The 16,481-nt window shown below is 35.8% G+C and overlaps 1 protein-coding gene across 1 annotated transcript; it reads left to right on the forward strand.

Annotated features, from left to right (window-relative positions):
- The first annotated feature begins 774 nt into the window (after positions 1-774).
- Positions 775-16,106, forward strand: LOC132561336 (neuropeptides capa receptor-like). Its single transcript, XM_060226059.1, is given in 5 exon segments — positions 775-1,108; positions 12,414-12,953; positions 15,355-15,480; positions 15,818-15,964; positions 15,967-16,106. Coding segments are annotated over 5 exon segments (1,287 nt in total).
- Positions 16,107-16,481: the final 375 nt, after the last annotated feature.

Consider the following 16,481-nt stretch of genomic DNA (forward strand, 5'->3'; position numbering starts at 1 on the left):
TCAATAAGGTCATGTTTTAATTGGTTTAAATCACAAAATAGTGATAAAATACCTTTTTGATATTTTTTTCATGTAAATGGAATATACAACTATTGCCTTTTTGCTTGAAAACTATTGTGGTTAAAATTGAAGTGGAGCCAATACTTCTAAAACAGTCTATAATTTTATTTAAAGCTTTTAACGATCAGCGTTCGGTCAAAGATTAAACATTGATGTATTTGATATTGACTAATGTATGTTTCTAGGGCATCGGGCAGCTTTGCATGAAGGACTTTTACATTTGTATATTGCAGGTGCTTATCTTGATACAAGCTGTCGTGATTTGGGCAAGGTAAATACACCACCATCCTGTGACGACCTGGATATACCTAATATTACAGCTATTTTATAGTCTGTTAAACTAAATGGGGTGACCTAGCTATCTGAGTGCTGAGAGCAAATTAGCGGAAATTTAATAACACACAGTAAGTATAGAGAACATCTACCTGTGTGCTTTAGATGGAGTAAAACCATAAGCATCTCTGAGGAATACTCACACGTCACGTCACTTTCTGCGGATGGACACAGTGAGGTGAAGAGTCATGCGTGTTCTTGCGCTACAGCTTGTCCTGTCAATATGGCTCTTCAATGAAATACTGATGAAATATATTCCAAAATGGTGTTAAACAATTTTGATGCCTTGGTAAATATCTTACTTGGATTGGTGATAAAAAGCATCAAGCAATTGGAGATAGCAGTAAATAAGTTTGGATAACCGATGTCCCACTGTGTGATATGATACCCATCATGTCCAACAACAATGACACCCTACAACGACTGGCGGCATTAGATACCTACCCTGTGGTGACCATTCTGGACACTACTCTAGGGAATGTTACAAATAGTTCTGTATCAGCTGAGGAACTCCTCTTGGCTCGTATGGGACCACGGCGGAAGGATATGACTTCTGTTATCTTTCTTCTCGTCATTTATTTGTTGATATTTGTGTCAGGAACGTTTGGGAATATCTGCACGTGCATTGTGATAATTAAAAACCATTACATGCAGACCACAACGAACTACTTCCTGTTCAGTTTGGCTGTTTCCGATGTCCTCATACTTATATTCGGTAAGGAGGATTTTTATATTCATTTTACCTCTTTTTACTTTTGTTGTCATAATTATCTTTAAACCTTGGTATAGGAGGTTGATTCTGTGTATTTTAAATTAAAAAATAACAAAAATATGTATAATTTTATACATCCAATACACAAAATGGAGCCTCCTTGAATGAAATTTCCTGCCACACTTTTGAATTTTATAAATGCATCAATTTTAAGTTAAAAACAGTAAGTAACTAATATACATTTCCCAATAAAGGTAATGACAGTCCTGTAATTTGAAATGTAAATTATCGGCGGTGTCTGGTATTCTATATTTTCAAGCCTCTGTTGCAAAGGCGCGAAACTCGACAACAAATACGTCTATATTGTATTAGAGTATTATTTGTGTTTTGAAATATTGACGACCAGTTCTGAGCTACAGAGAAATAGTTGTCATCATCAACAGATTTAGAAAGAACAGAAGAAGGGACATACAATATAACTTAGTTACGTCCATACGATTTGAATATGTGAGGTATTACACAACGGGGAAGTTAAATGTGAAATTAATTTTAGATGACGGGGTACTGAATTAATGTGATTGATAAACGTATTCGAGTGAGACATCGGTATTGTAGAACGATAGCCGATATGGCTTTAATGCCTTATATCGATTTCTGACAAATCTGATCGACAGTGCGATCAGTAAGTAACAACTGCTAATAAAGCGAAATGAACGTTACGTTTATAACATCACTGAAGGTTTTTTTTTTTATTTTTTTATTCATTTTTTTTTTTTTTTTATCTTTTTTTATTTTCACTAGAGAACCCGAATATGACCAGTAAACAAAAGTGACGAAATATTCCAATGACCGGAAGTTAATATTTCTTTTATTACAATTTCCGTTCAATCATCATGGTTAAGACTATAATGTCTATTATGTAAGGCTCATATCATTATCTATGGGACTTGGGGGGAAATTAATTACGTTCGTCAATGAAATGTGACCTCTTGTTTGATGAGAAAGTGGCAGGTTTTATTTCTATTAAAACCAGACTATAAAAAGCAAGAAAACTTGAGCAACTATAGACTGATTAGATTCTTTATATCAGATTTACGACAAAGTCAGGAAATTGTTTTACTGAACACTTTCCTTGTCAGTGTCAATATTTCAAAGCCAGTGTCATATTTGTGAACTTTGGTTGATCTTTTTTTCGATGTTGGTATAAGCCTCAACGTCAACAAAGGTCTGGGAAGACGTTTATCTGTCGGTACAGTGACACATTTACATACATAGCTGGCTGATGGAAGTTGTTACAAAATCGTCAATATTTATTCAATGAATCAGAATTAGTATGTGTCACAACGGGAGGCGACCGATGTTTATGGACTTGAAGACTTCCCTCCATTTAACCCTGAAACATTTTTGAAATCTGTGATTAAACAAAACAAAGCCATTTTGACTTTATATATCAGCATTATGTTTACTTCGAATTATATTTTTAAAATATGAGACAGTAGGGAATTTCAATGGCTACGTTCACAGTATCAGATAAAACTCCTGAAGATATTGAGGGACAGAAGGAGTGTATATATATTAACAGAGAAATACTCAAACAAGTTTATATATGATATATACGTATAAGTCAATATTTGTTCTGGCCATTCAATGACCAGAATGACCGAATTGGTACCTAACTGTAACAAGTGTACCTATCGTTTGTTAAATTGTGTTCAGTGGGTAACACTCCTGTCCAAATAGTTTCACAGTTAACACTGCTGTAAGTTCCATACATAACATTCCTGTTCACAGTGCCACAGTTAACACTGCTGTACATAGAGTGCTATAGTTAACACTGCTGTACATAAAGTTCTATAGTTAACACTGCTGTACATTGAGTGCCATAATTAACACTGCTGTACATTGAGTGTCATAGTTAACACTGCTGTAAATTGAGTGACATAGATAACACTGCTGTACATAGAGTGCCATAGTTACCACTGCTGTACATTGAGTGCCATAATTAACACTGATGTACATAGAGTGCCATAGTTACAACTGCTGTACATTGATTGACATAGTTAACACTGCTGTACATCGAGTGCTATTGTTAACACTGCTGTACATAGAGTGACATAGTTAACACTGCTGTACATAGAGTGACATAGTTAACACTGCTGTACATAGAGTGACATAGTTAACACTGCTGTACATAGAGTGACATAGTTAACACTGCTGTACATTGAGTGTCATAGTTAACACTAATGTACATTGAGTGCCATGGATAACACTGCTGTACATAGAGTGCCATAGTTACCACTGCTGTACATTGAGTGCCATAATTAACACTGATGTACATAGAGTGCTATAGTTAACACTGCTGTACATTGAGTGCCATAATTAACACTGCTGTACATTGAGTGTCATAGTTAACACTGCTGTACATTGAGTGTCATAGTTAACACTGCTGTACATAGAGTGACATAGTTAACACTGCTGTACATAGAGTGACATAGTTAACACTGCTGTACATAGAGTGACATAGTTAACACTGCTGTACATAGATTGCCATAGTTAACACTGCTGTACATAGAGTGTCATAGTTAACACTGCTGTACATCGAGTGACATAGTTAACATTGCTGTACATAGAGTGCAGTATTTAACACTGCTGTACACAGAGTGACATAATTAACACTGCTGTACATAGAGTGACATAGTTAACACTGCTGTACATAGAGTGTCATAGTTAACACTGCTGTACATTGAGTGTCATAGTTAACACTGCTGTACATCGAGTGCTATTGTTAACACTGCTGTACACAGAGTGACATAATTAACACTGCTGTACATAGAGTGCTATTGTTAACACTGCTGTACATAGAGTGACATAGTTAACATTGCTGTACATAGAGTGCAGTATTTAACACTGCTGTACATTGAGTGCTATAGTTAACACTGCTCTACATAGAGTGTCATAGTTAACACTGCTGTACATCGAGTGCTATTGTTAACACTGCTGTACACAGAGTGACATAATTAACACTGCTGTACATAGAGTGCCATGGTTAACACCTCTGTACAGAGAGTGCAATATTTAACACTGCTATAAGTATTGGAAAACTATAGGTTAGCCAGAAGTGCTGAACTTCTTGACGGGAATAATTAAAAAACAGAAATATATGAATCATTCGAACATAAAACGCCGTTTGATCATTTCTATGGCGTTTGATTGTAAATACAGATCAAATAACAAAAAAAATATCGCTAAAACCCCTGGTTTTAACACGTACACATTGTATGTACGTTGCAGTTTTTAAAATTAATATATTCTACAATGAACATGTTCCAAAACGTGTTACATTGAGCATTTATATATCGTTTGATTATTCATGCCTTGGGCACGGACGGTTCACTGATCATAACGACAAAAATGTTCGTGTTATTTAATTTCCCAGATCAAACGTCGATTTGGATAAAAAAAAAAGAAAAGATTAATGAACATGTAACGGCGATGACTGATCAAATTTTGAATATAAATTCCATTGTTGAGTATAGGCAGGTACGCACATTAGAGAGTAATATTTTGTATATCTACATATAACATCTGGTATATCAGTCGGCCGTTAGTAACAGGTTCTCCCGTATCACCTCTGATTTCTATACTCAGTGGCTTTTCATGTGACCACTCTAACAATAATGTATACTAATGTTGATGTAAAGTATATATACATATTTATATTGTATACACGGCTAGGTCTACAGCTCAATCGAAAATGTCTGAGACCATTATACATATGGTACTTTCATTAATGTTACAATTTGACTGATTTCCCAAAAGTCAGATAAAAATCGCGCTTTTTTGATTTCTTGAAATTCTACTGAAATGTTTATCTATCTTGGAAATGGAATTAACTTGCTTATTTAGATTTAATTAAAATCTAATCTCTTCCACTCTTTATCCCGAAGGGTACCTCCTTCTCTGATTATACCGTTATCAGTAATCAGATGTCATATTAGTTTGAAGGACTGTCAAGAAATTGTCAGGCCCCATTAATTCGTACATTCATGCAGACAGTTCATCTCCGAAATTCCCGATACTGTGGAAATAGTATCTTCAGTTAACAGGTTACATGTATAAAACTAGTAACATCAAGCTATGGAATACAACAATGACAGTTCTAATGTTTGTGACACAGCAGCTACATAGTTAATACAAATTTAATATCAAATGTACTAGATATAACATGGCAACAGTCCAACATCATATGTCTGTTTTGTCGAGCTAAGACTTTTCAGTGACCGAGAAGAGTTGTGAAGAATATTCAAAAGCTTTGATAAATAAGTACTGAAATACAGTAAATGACTGGTGTTTACCAGCGGTAAAATCTTGCCACATAGTATTCTCAAAAATACAGCACCCATTGAGGTATCGCTTTGTAGTACAGTCTGTAAACTCGCTATTGAGTACAGAATATGTTATGGGATACCACATTGAACATTAAAACTTTGGTTGCATAATGCGGGATAATTGTTGAAATTCCTAGATTTTATATAAAGGTGGTTAAACTGTGTGGAAAACGTAAGACATCTAGATGTAACTTTACGTTATCTTTATACATATATGATGTAAATAGTAAATATAATTTTCTCAATGAATATTTTATTGTCTGACGTCATCAGTAACGACGATGCGCGAGCAATATGTAGCTACAGATGTACCGCAATGTAAATTCATTTCGATGCACGCAGAGAAAATAAAAGATACCATTAAATAGTTTCTATTGTAAAGCCCAGCGGTAGTCAGTACTTGAGCAATGAGCGGTCTAGTGAGAGTTATGTCCCCTGCGTAAACAATGCTATTCCACATTATTTATAAAATTACAATCTTAACCCGCACTCTTTCCTTAGCTGTCATAAGATGGGTGGTGTAAGGCTGCATGTTCCATGTACGTGCGACAATGAATTCCGGATACTTGAATGCACGTGCATTGAAGTCCGTAATCATATCGTGCACGAGCTCACGTTCTGCTCATTGGATAACATAGTGTTTATGAATCGATCTGTTGTTCCTTCTCAAGAAGTCAATATTTACAGTTGTTGTGTTAACGGTCATGTTTACCGCACACGATCCCGATATAAATAGACATAGTTTGATCACCGCTTCCTCGTGAGAGACATCTTAATCAAATTAGCACTCATGCGTACCAAAATATTTTATACGTAAGAAAGATTTTGATGTAAATATTTACCATGCTACTGAGTGCGGAAGCTTGGATCTGCCTACAGGATAAGGAGACCTGAAAATAAATTATCGTCATCTTTTATATGAGGACGATTAGAGGTAAAGTAGATTAGATGGAAATCGTTTTGTGTACACACTTTATGTGATGGATTAAGAAGTGAAGGATGGTATAAATCGATTTGGTTATAGCGTGTCTATCACTATGTAGTATTAAAGTGTTCATGTAGCTTTGTTGACGTGTCCTTGTCCATAATACCTCATTCTAATTTATGTCCAGCCATTTCTTTATTAAATCAAGCAATCTAATGGATTAGCTAATGTAATATTTCGGTGACTTGATAGGTTTGTTTGTGTTTTCGGGACACATTTTCTACGTCTTACGATAACTGAATCGGTCAGTGCGCGGTGATCACTTGTCAGTCAAAGTGTGCCACGAGACATACATTTGTATATTTGTTTTGGTGACGTTTTATGGCTAGTAAAGCCAAACAAAGACGTTATCCTTAGTAAGTGAAATTCGATGGTCATTTAAAGTGCCATCACACTGAAATATCTTAATCTGGACACAGCAACATGTCACTCAGTCTGTCAGATCTTTGGATATATTACGGTCGATCTTTTGATTCTAAACATCAAACGGGAGACACACGTTTTAACTGAAATACGTATAGGTCGAAGAAAAGACAACTTAACATTGTGTCCATTTCATATACCGCCACAGCTCCGTCAGTTGGTCTACAAAACATTTTGTGGCGGTTTGTGTTGGCCAGGAAGAGATACAGACAGGTCTGTGCTACTGTGGTTGAATCCTTGGGCACAACTTATTTCCCCACTTGAACTTGATTGGATGCAACGGTCCTCGCGTATGTTGTTCAACGAGGTAGCTATCAACCATTACAAGGAGATGGCGCCTCAACATGAACATGATAGTTCACGCAAAACTAGCAAACAAACAAACAAATATGTTTCATATACAAGGACAACGTCGTTATTACAAAGAAAAACTATCGGAAAAGCATTACAGTAATTTCATCTAGCATTAAATGGACCGTACTAATACGACGAAACAGTGAGTTCACTGATTATGTACTAAGTATGTATATTTGATCCGGGTTAATAGCTTTTACAGCTCACTAATGAATTCCGTCAAATTCTAAAGAGTCTGAAATATCAGAAGGATTAATACGATACGACACGGTACATTGCCTGACCACCTGGAGAGCTGTCACCTAACCATCCAGAGCAATCATAACAATCATAGATAGTATAAAATCTTTTAGCGAGCAAGTTTGTAGGTGTGTGACATTGTGATAGTTCTACAGAATCTGTTTTTAACAAATCCTAGCATTTCTTTGTCCAGTTGCTTGTTTATTTGCATGCTATTTCAATCTAGCACTCATTTCAATATTGAGATGATTTCTTCTGAATTAAAATTAAAAGTTAAAAATCAAGGTTGAAGTGACTACGAGAAATCTATTTGAAGGAAACCAGATGTTCTGAAACCCATTTTGTTTTTCGTAAGATTTGATTGAAGTCAGACTGTATGACGTGTGTTTCCAAATGAGGGAATAGTTCTGAACAACCAACGCCTATTTCAAATGTCTAAACGGTCATCTGAAGGTCAGCGTTTGAAGCTTCAAGTGGGCGCTGTTCCCGAGAGACGTTCTGAAACTGTGCTATAAAACTGCAATCTGACGGCCAACATTATCTAAATGGAGAGTCATTACATTCATTTTACGCCACACAGATTCTAAAGATAAATCCTCAAATATCTCTTGTCCGCTGTTCAACGTTAATAACGCCCGATGTATTCAAATTTTCCTCTACAATGAACTCATAACGGAAGGCTACATTTGCATGCACCATTCTGCAATGTAAGCCGCAATCGAAACCAGTAGGTCTCTCTGATAACTCTATATCAAATATCTGACACAGCGAGATGACGTCACGTCATTCCGTTGAATTACCCTTTTCAAATAAAACAACTTTAAATCATCATAAATCATGAGCATGCCAGTAGTATTAATTCTTATATTGCCGTCTATCTTTCCTCCCTTCTACCACCCGTGATAGGTATTACACAATAACATACATTATTAACTATGCTGCGTAATGTCAGCCATCAGATAACGTTAAATCTACCCCGACCAAGCTCTAAAAATGTTCCAATCTTGTAAAAATCTGCATGTAATGTTTACGTTGCACGACATACCGTAAACATGTCCTGTACTATACGTCCGCTGAGATCGGTTGTAAGATATGACGTTAGAGTTATATATATACATATTTAACCACTCAGTTTGTCTATCCCACTCTTAATTAAGGAAATCTAACAAAATTTCGTGGAACTAAAATATAATCTCCCTTCATTATATTTTATGATCAATAAAGATGAAAATTGGTTCTGTATCACTGAAGATCATAGACCGTCCATCGGTATATGTGTGGGGTATTTCGGTTTTTTGTTTTTGTTTTTTGTCAGTATGTATATTTTGCTACGGTTCCTGTTAAGTGTCATTGCCCTCACTTTGCTGTGTTGCTGTGGCTTAAATCTTGACAATGACTCTAAAGTGCTATGAATCCTTGTGTTGACACGCTACATTTCAGTTCCATCGTGACGTTGACTCCAGTGTGCTATGAATCCTTGTTTTTTGACGCTACAAGTGATTTGTTTTGTCTTTGTGTGTTGGCAGTTTAAACTTAACTTGTGAGCAGTACATTGCCAAAATACATGTTTGTTTTAACTCTCTAGGTTGAGGCTATAAAATTAACGATTTGTTTGATTATCTTTTTAGCATTCATGAGTTTATAACAATAGTGTGTTTCTGGACATCAAGATTCATTAATCTTGTCCACCTGAGAGTCAGTTATTTTGATAGGTTCAGATGACAGAGAAACTCCCGTTGTCATACAGAGCATTGCAATAACCATTTCTTTAAACCATGTGACATTTTGGTCGTGGTAGTCGTTACAATTTTGTCCCCAGTTTGATAGTCATTTTCCTTCGTCACTAGTTCAGGAGAACCAATAGCATTTGACAGTTTTTTCCCTTTATTGTCCAGCACTACCTAGTGATAAGGTTAATGTTATCACAAAAAGAATGCTATTTTCGCCAATGCTTTCAGCCGTAATGAATGTGAATATAACGCAATTTCGTTCTTGTGTGTTGACGGTATAGTACAATTTTCTCTCTTTATCTTGACATCCTATTACAATTTCAGCCTGGTGTGTAGACGCTGTTGAACAATTTTCTCTCTGTATCTTGACATCCTAGTACAATATCGTTCTTGTGTGTTGACGGTACAGTACAATTTTCTCTCTGTATCTTGACATCCTAGTACAATTTCAGCCTGGTATGTTGACACTGTTGTACAATTTTCTCTCTGTATCTTGACATCCTAGTACAATATCGTTCTTGTGTGTTGACGGTACAGTACAATTTTCTCTCTGTATCTTGACATCCTAGTACAATATCGTTCTTGTGTGTTGACGGTACAGTACAATTTTCTCTCTGTATCTTGACATCCTAGTACAATTTCAGCCTGGTATGTTGACACTGTTGTACAATTTTCTCTCTGTATCTTGACATCCCAGTACAATTTCGTTTTTGTGTGTTGACGGTATAGTACAATTTTCTCTCTGTATCTTGACATCCTAGTACAATTTCAGCCTGGTATGTAGACGCTGTTGAACAATTTTCTCTGTATCTTGACACCTTAGTACAATTTCGTTCTTGTGTGTTGACGGTATAGTACAATTTTCTCTCTTTATCTTGACATCCTAGTACAATTTCAGCCTGGTATGTTGACGTTGTTGAACAATTTTCTCTCTGTATCTTGACATCCCAGTACAATTTCGTTTTTGTGTGTTGACGGTATAGTACAATTTTCTCTCTGTATCTTGACATCCTAGTACAATTTCAGCCTGGTATGTAGACGCTGTTGAACAATTTTCTCTGTATCTTGACATCCTAGTACAATTTCGTTCTTGTGTGTTGACGGTATAGTACAATTTTCTCTCTTTATCTTGACATCCTAGTACAATTTCAGCCTGGTATGTTGACGTTGTTGAACAATTTTTTCTCTGTATCTTGACATCCTAGTACAATTTCAGCCTGGTGTGTAGACGTTGTTGAACAATTTTCTCTCTGTATCTTGACATCCTAGTACAATTTCGTTCTTGTGTGTTGACGGTATAGTACAATTTTCTCTCTGTATCTTGACATCCTAGTACAATTTCAGCCTGGTGTGTAGACGCTGTTGAACAATTTTCTCTCTGTATCTTGACATCCTAGTACAATTTCAGCCTGGTGTGTAGACGCTGTTGAACAATTTTTTCTCTGTATCTTGACATCCTAGTACAATTTCAGCCTGGTGTGTAGACGCTGTTGAACAATTTTCCCTCTGTATCTTGACAACCTAGTACAATTTCAGCCTGGTGTGTTGACGTTGTTGAACAATTTTCTCTCTGTATCTTGACATCCAAGTACAATTTCAGCCTGGTGTGTAGACGCTGTTGAACATTTTTTACCACGTGTGCTGACGTTACGTACACACTATAGCACACTATCATGTTGGTGTTTTGTGTATTGAAAATTTCTTTAATTCATTTTACTCTCTCCCTGCTTTATCGTTTATTTGCATAATTCCCTTTTACTCCTTTCCAAATTAATTTTATTATAAATTTGCACCATATTACCTGTAGATCACACTGTAATATAAGCTGTTTATATAATTATTTCTTTCAAATTCGTTCCAAACTATTTCCTAAATGTTCTTACATTCAGGGTAACGAGTACTTCACATTCATTTATCGCTTTTAGTTCCGTTTGTCATTTGGAAAGTGAAAAAGCATGATGTTAATTTTACTTTGAAAATAAAGAAATAAAAAAGGCGTTTCTATTTACACACGTGGTAAGGTTCATTTTAGGGTCCATTTGTGACACCACAAAGAATATTCAAACTTGTTTTTTGTCACGTGAAGTAGGCGAACTGAATTTTTAAAAACACATAAAATCTCTCTTTTTTAATCGTTTTGATACGTTGACGCTAAGTGCTTCCTTTGAAGACTGTGTCATTCCAAACGGTCCCGTTTTACACTCAGAACTGCTTTCATTAATGTATTTAATATCACATATCTGATTTTGTACACGAGATAGAAATAGCACCATCACAATAGCATACGTCGTTTAAATGTGAGCAGCGCCACTATCTCGGATGCAGAAATTGCTTCCTATCGGCAGCTTGATATTGTTTTGTAAAGAAATTGTAAAGAAGACACACATGTGAACAGAACCTTTCAAATACAAATACTCGTAATAAGATCGAAAGACAGAAAAGATACTGTGGAACTGGTCATTAATTAATCTGCATCATACAACTGCTGAAGATTGTAATGAGGCCAAAGAGGCGACTGAGAAATTATTAAATCGGTCAAACTAAATGTGAAAAAAGAAGATGAAGAGGTTAATTTACTTCAATATTTAGTAAAATTTTCACTTTTCAATATTTAATAATTAAAAAAAAAAAACAAAAACAAAAAAAAAACTCGAAGAAGTATTCCACGGACACAATGGTACTCAGCCAACATAATAACAAGCAGTTAAAGAGAAGTTGTTTTTCTCCTCAGGTCGTGACCAAAATTCTATACATGTGTATAACAAATAAAGAACGTGTCAAATGTTATGTCAGATGTTGACCTTTCATTCTGACCTCCGATTACAATGCCGTAAATATTCTGGTCAGTATATATAGATGGAGAGTAGAATGATATTACCATCGTGACGTCATGGAGCGTAGACTGATCTTACCATCGTGACGTCACCTTTGTCTAGTCGCTGCTATTAAATTGGACGGGTTCAGAATAGTTATAGATCACATGATACCTATGTCTGTGTGTGATACACTGAGTGGTGGCTACCACTTGTGGAGGGAGGAAATGTCTTATTGAGGCACCCGATTACCCTTTTAATACATGTGTACTACAGGCAACGTAATATGTCATATATCGTCAATTGTGAAGTTGTATAAAATAGTTAAGCAGTCTATTGTAGCCTTGCATCTAACTTTGAAAATATCTATTTCAGGATTGCCGCAGGAAGCGTATACAATATGGGAGGCCTATCCATGGAGATTTGGAAAGGAGTTTTGTATATTCAAGGCGATGTTGTCGGAAGTGACGTCATATGCATCGGTTCTAACCATCACTGCTTTCACAGTGGAACGATACGTCGCTATATGTCATCCATTGAAATCGCACAAGATGACAGACTTGGGACTCACTATCAAGATTATTATCGGCATCTGGATATTTTCTTTACTCTGTGCTATTCCGTATCCAATCCACACGAGGATATTCTATTATGTAAATTATCCTGGGACCAACACACCGATCCCTGATTCTTTGTCGTGTAATATCCCTCCGCCATGGCAGGCGCGGATGGGGATCATGTTTCAAGTGTCTTCCTTTCTCTTCTTCATCATCCCGATGACGCTTATCACCGTCCTCTATATCATGATCGCCGTCACCCTCCGTCGCACGACTCTAAACCGGGCGGGGTCAGAAGACTCGACTCGGGGCAACGGGACCTCATCACATTCCATAAAAGTAGTCCTCAGGATGTTAGGTATGACTGTTTCCACATAACAAATAACGTACATAGCATAGAAGCCTATATCACTGATTCTGGTTTTATACAAAATCTCACATTTATTTCCATTTCATTTGTATAATTTATGAAACTTTTCAGGTAAGGAGAAAATCGGATATTTGTTTAATAAATCTACATGAAATGGAAACGAAGTTATAATTCAATTTATCACAGGATTTTGTAAATAATCCTAAAAATGACATTTAATTCACTGATACAAAATTTTAATTGACGTTATTTTCACTCTCTATCTTTTTGACTTTTATTTCGTTAATTGCGTCATAATGTATATGTCACCATGATTTTATGGCGTAACAATGAGACTCTTTAGTCAGTTACAACTCCGCTATAGGTCATGTAATAAAGTCGACCATAAAACAATTATTGTTAGGTACATTATGTATTATTTCCTCAATTTCATATCGTTATGTAAACTACACCAAAGTTGGAACCTAGAATTAATGAGAAATATTTTCCGTGTTTCCACATTTCCTAATCAATTAGCCGTAAGGACAGCACAGGTATTTGTTTTTAACATTCAATATAACATTCAAACTGTCCTGCTTTGTGTATTTATTAGTGTAACATACCGTGAGGCGTTTTTCTCTGACTGCACCAGTCACAAATTGATTGTGGTGTCATAATATGGAAAATTACCTTACATCATAAATTGAAAATGACACAATGAAATGCCTGTCTTCCTTTGATTTTGTCTTCCACATTTTGACATTAAAACCTGTCAAAATGTAACATTTTTGGAGGCATGAGATAAAAAGCATCTTATCATTCCCTATGAGACTCGCCAAGGCTCGAAAAAATAATCACTTCTTCGACTGGTTCATAAAATTTCGTGTTAAATAAAAACTTATTTTATATCCTGTATGTGTTACATTTTACTGCCATGATTCAAAATTTGTTTTAAATGTTCTTGGTTCATTGTGATGTTATAAGTTTATCACCGATATCCCTATTAATCACCATTGTTTTAAGTTAATCCTAATTATTACATTTTCTAGTGTCACTCTCTTAATTGAAGTCTTTATGCATCCTACATTAACAGTGGGAAATCATTATAATATACCCCGACAGCTGACTAAAATTGATGTCTTTATATACCGTACATTAACAGTGGGCTCTCATTATAATATACCCCAACAGCTGACTTTTATAATTGATGTCCTTATATACCGTACATTGACAGTGGACTATCATTATAATATACCCCGACAGCTGACTTATGATATATTTCTTTTCCATTGACTTTTCATTATTGGCGAGATATTCCTTCTACTTTGACAGCTGACTATAATAACTGACGAGATATTCCTTCTACTTTGACAGCTGACTATAATAACTGACGAGATATTCCTTCTACATTGACAGCTGACTATAATAACTGACGAGATATTCCTTCTACTTTGACAGCTGACTATAATAACTGACGAGACATTCCTTCTACATTGACAGCTGACTATAATAACTGACAAGACATTCCTTCTACATTGACAGTTGACTATAATAACTGACGAGACAGTCCTTCTACATTGACAGCTGACTATAACTATTGACGAGATATTCCTTCTACTTTGACAGCTGACTATAACTATTGACGAGATAGTCCTTCTACTTTGACAGCTGACTATAACTATTGACGAGATTTTCCTTCTACATTGACAGCTGACTATAACTATTGACGAGATATTCCTTCTACTTTGACAGCTGACTATAACTATTGACGAGATATTCCTTCTACTTTGACAGCTGACTATAACTATTGACGAGATATTCCTTCTACTTTGACAGCTGACTATAACTATTGACGAGATTTTCCTTCTACTTTGACAGCTGACTATAACTATTGACGAGATATTCCTTCTACAATAAAGATGACCATTATTATTGACAAGATGCTCTTCATACGTTGATCGTTGATTGTAATAATTAAGTATACACTATTTACAAATTAGAAGTTGACTATGATAATTGTCGATACAATGTATATCACACACACATTGGCAACTGTGACATCACTGATAACTTGACAGATGACTATTGTAACTGACGGGATATCTTCATATATAGACAGTTAACAATTATAATCTAGATATATCACTGATAACTTGACAGATGACTATTGTAACTGACGGGATATCTTCATATATAGACAGTTAACAATTATAATCTAGATATATCACTGATAACTTGACAGATGACTATTGTAACTGACGGGATATCTTCATATATAGACAGTTAACAATTATAATTGACGAGATATTATTGATACATTGACAGTTGATTATTTTAAATGACGAGATTTTTTTTTTTACATTGGCAGTTGAATAAAATAATTGACGATGAATCATTTATACGTTTGCAGTTGCCGTTGTTGTGGCCTTCTTTGCATGTTGGGCGCCCTATCACGCCCAGCGACTCATGACACTGTACAACACCAACTGGACACAACTCCTACTCGAAGTACAGAGTCATCTTTTCTTTATATCAGGTAAACAGCTCATACACATAGTTGATTCTGATTATTTTTAATATTCACATGTTTATGTTGAAGGATGTCTGAAATGCATACCACCCCTGTAAGACCTATTGGTGTACATACCGGCATGCGTTTGATAAAAATGCTTTTGAATCTAATAGTTGATAATAATAAGAATACAAAATGTGTCAATCAATTGTGCAATTTGAATTACCGTTTCTTTCCAGGACTAGCGTAATCCTACTGAAATGCCTACATCTAAGATTCATATAAATGTATAGTGATGAGTTGATGTCATAGTAAATTGGTATATCTTTATTAATTTCTTTACCTTTGAAATCCATTTCAGGTATTCTGTATTTCGTGGGATCCACTGTTAATCCTATTCTGTACAATGTGATGTCTAAACGTTACAGACAGGCTTTCAAAGAAACGATTTGTTGTTGTATTTGGAAAAAGTCGCTCTATAATCAAAGAACGTTTATGAGTTACACCGGATATTACAAAGGACCTGTAGCAACTCACTTCCGGAAAACGTCACCGGATTGGAAAGGATCCTGTTACGAAGACTCCATTGTAGAAAATGATCGCACACGTATGAGGAATATGGAACCTCCTGCTTACGACGAACAGGTTAAACTGCTGAATGATCAGATGCTGGATCAAGTTAGCAATGGACACAGTTCTGGTCTCTCTAGAAACGGAAACAAATTGACTGAGCATTGTCCAACATGCTCAGGCAACATGAGTTCCGTGAAAGTGAACCAGAACACCATGGTGAGAGCTGGACCTCCCGGCCACCAAACGGAACTGTTAGATATGAACAGACCAAAGCTGTATCCGACAGTTGAGCTCAAAAAAGTTCAGAAGATAGGGACGTGTGTATAGCTTTAAGCAAAAGCGTCCACCTGGATAGTGCTGTGTAATGTGTACGTGCTATATAAAATGTTTTGGGTGTTTTGAAATCATTTGGATAAACATCGTGTGATCTTCATGAAATCAACATTAACCAT

This window comes from Ylistrum balloti, unplaced genomic scaffold, assembly GCF_031769215.1.
Source record: "Ylistrum balloti isolate Yb309-2 unplaced genomic scaffold, AGI_CSIRO_Ybal_v1 Utg371194, whole genome shotgun sequence".
In the NCBI taxonomy this organism is placed as follows: domain Eukaryota; kingdom Metazoa; phylum Mollusca; class Bivalvia; order Pectinida; family Pectinidae; genus Ylistrum; species Ylistrum balloti.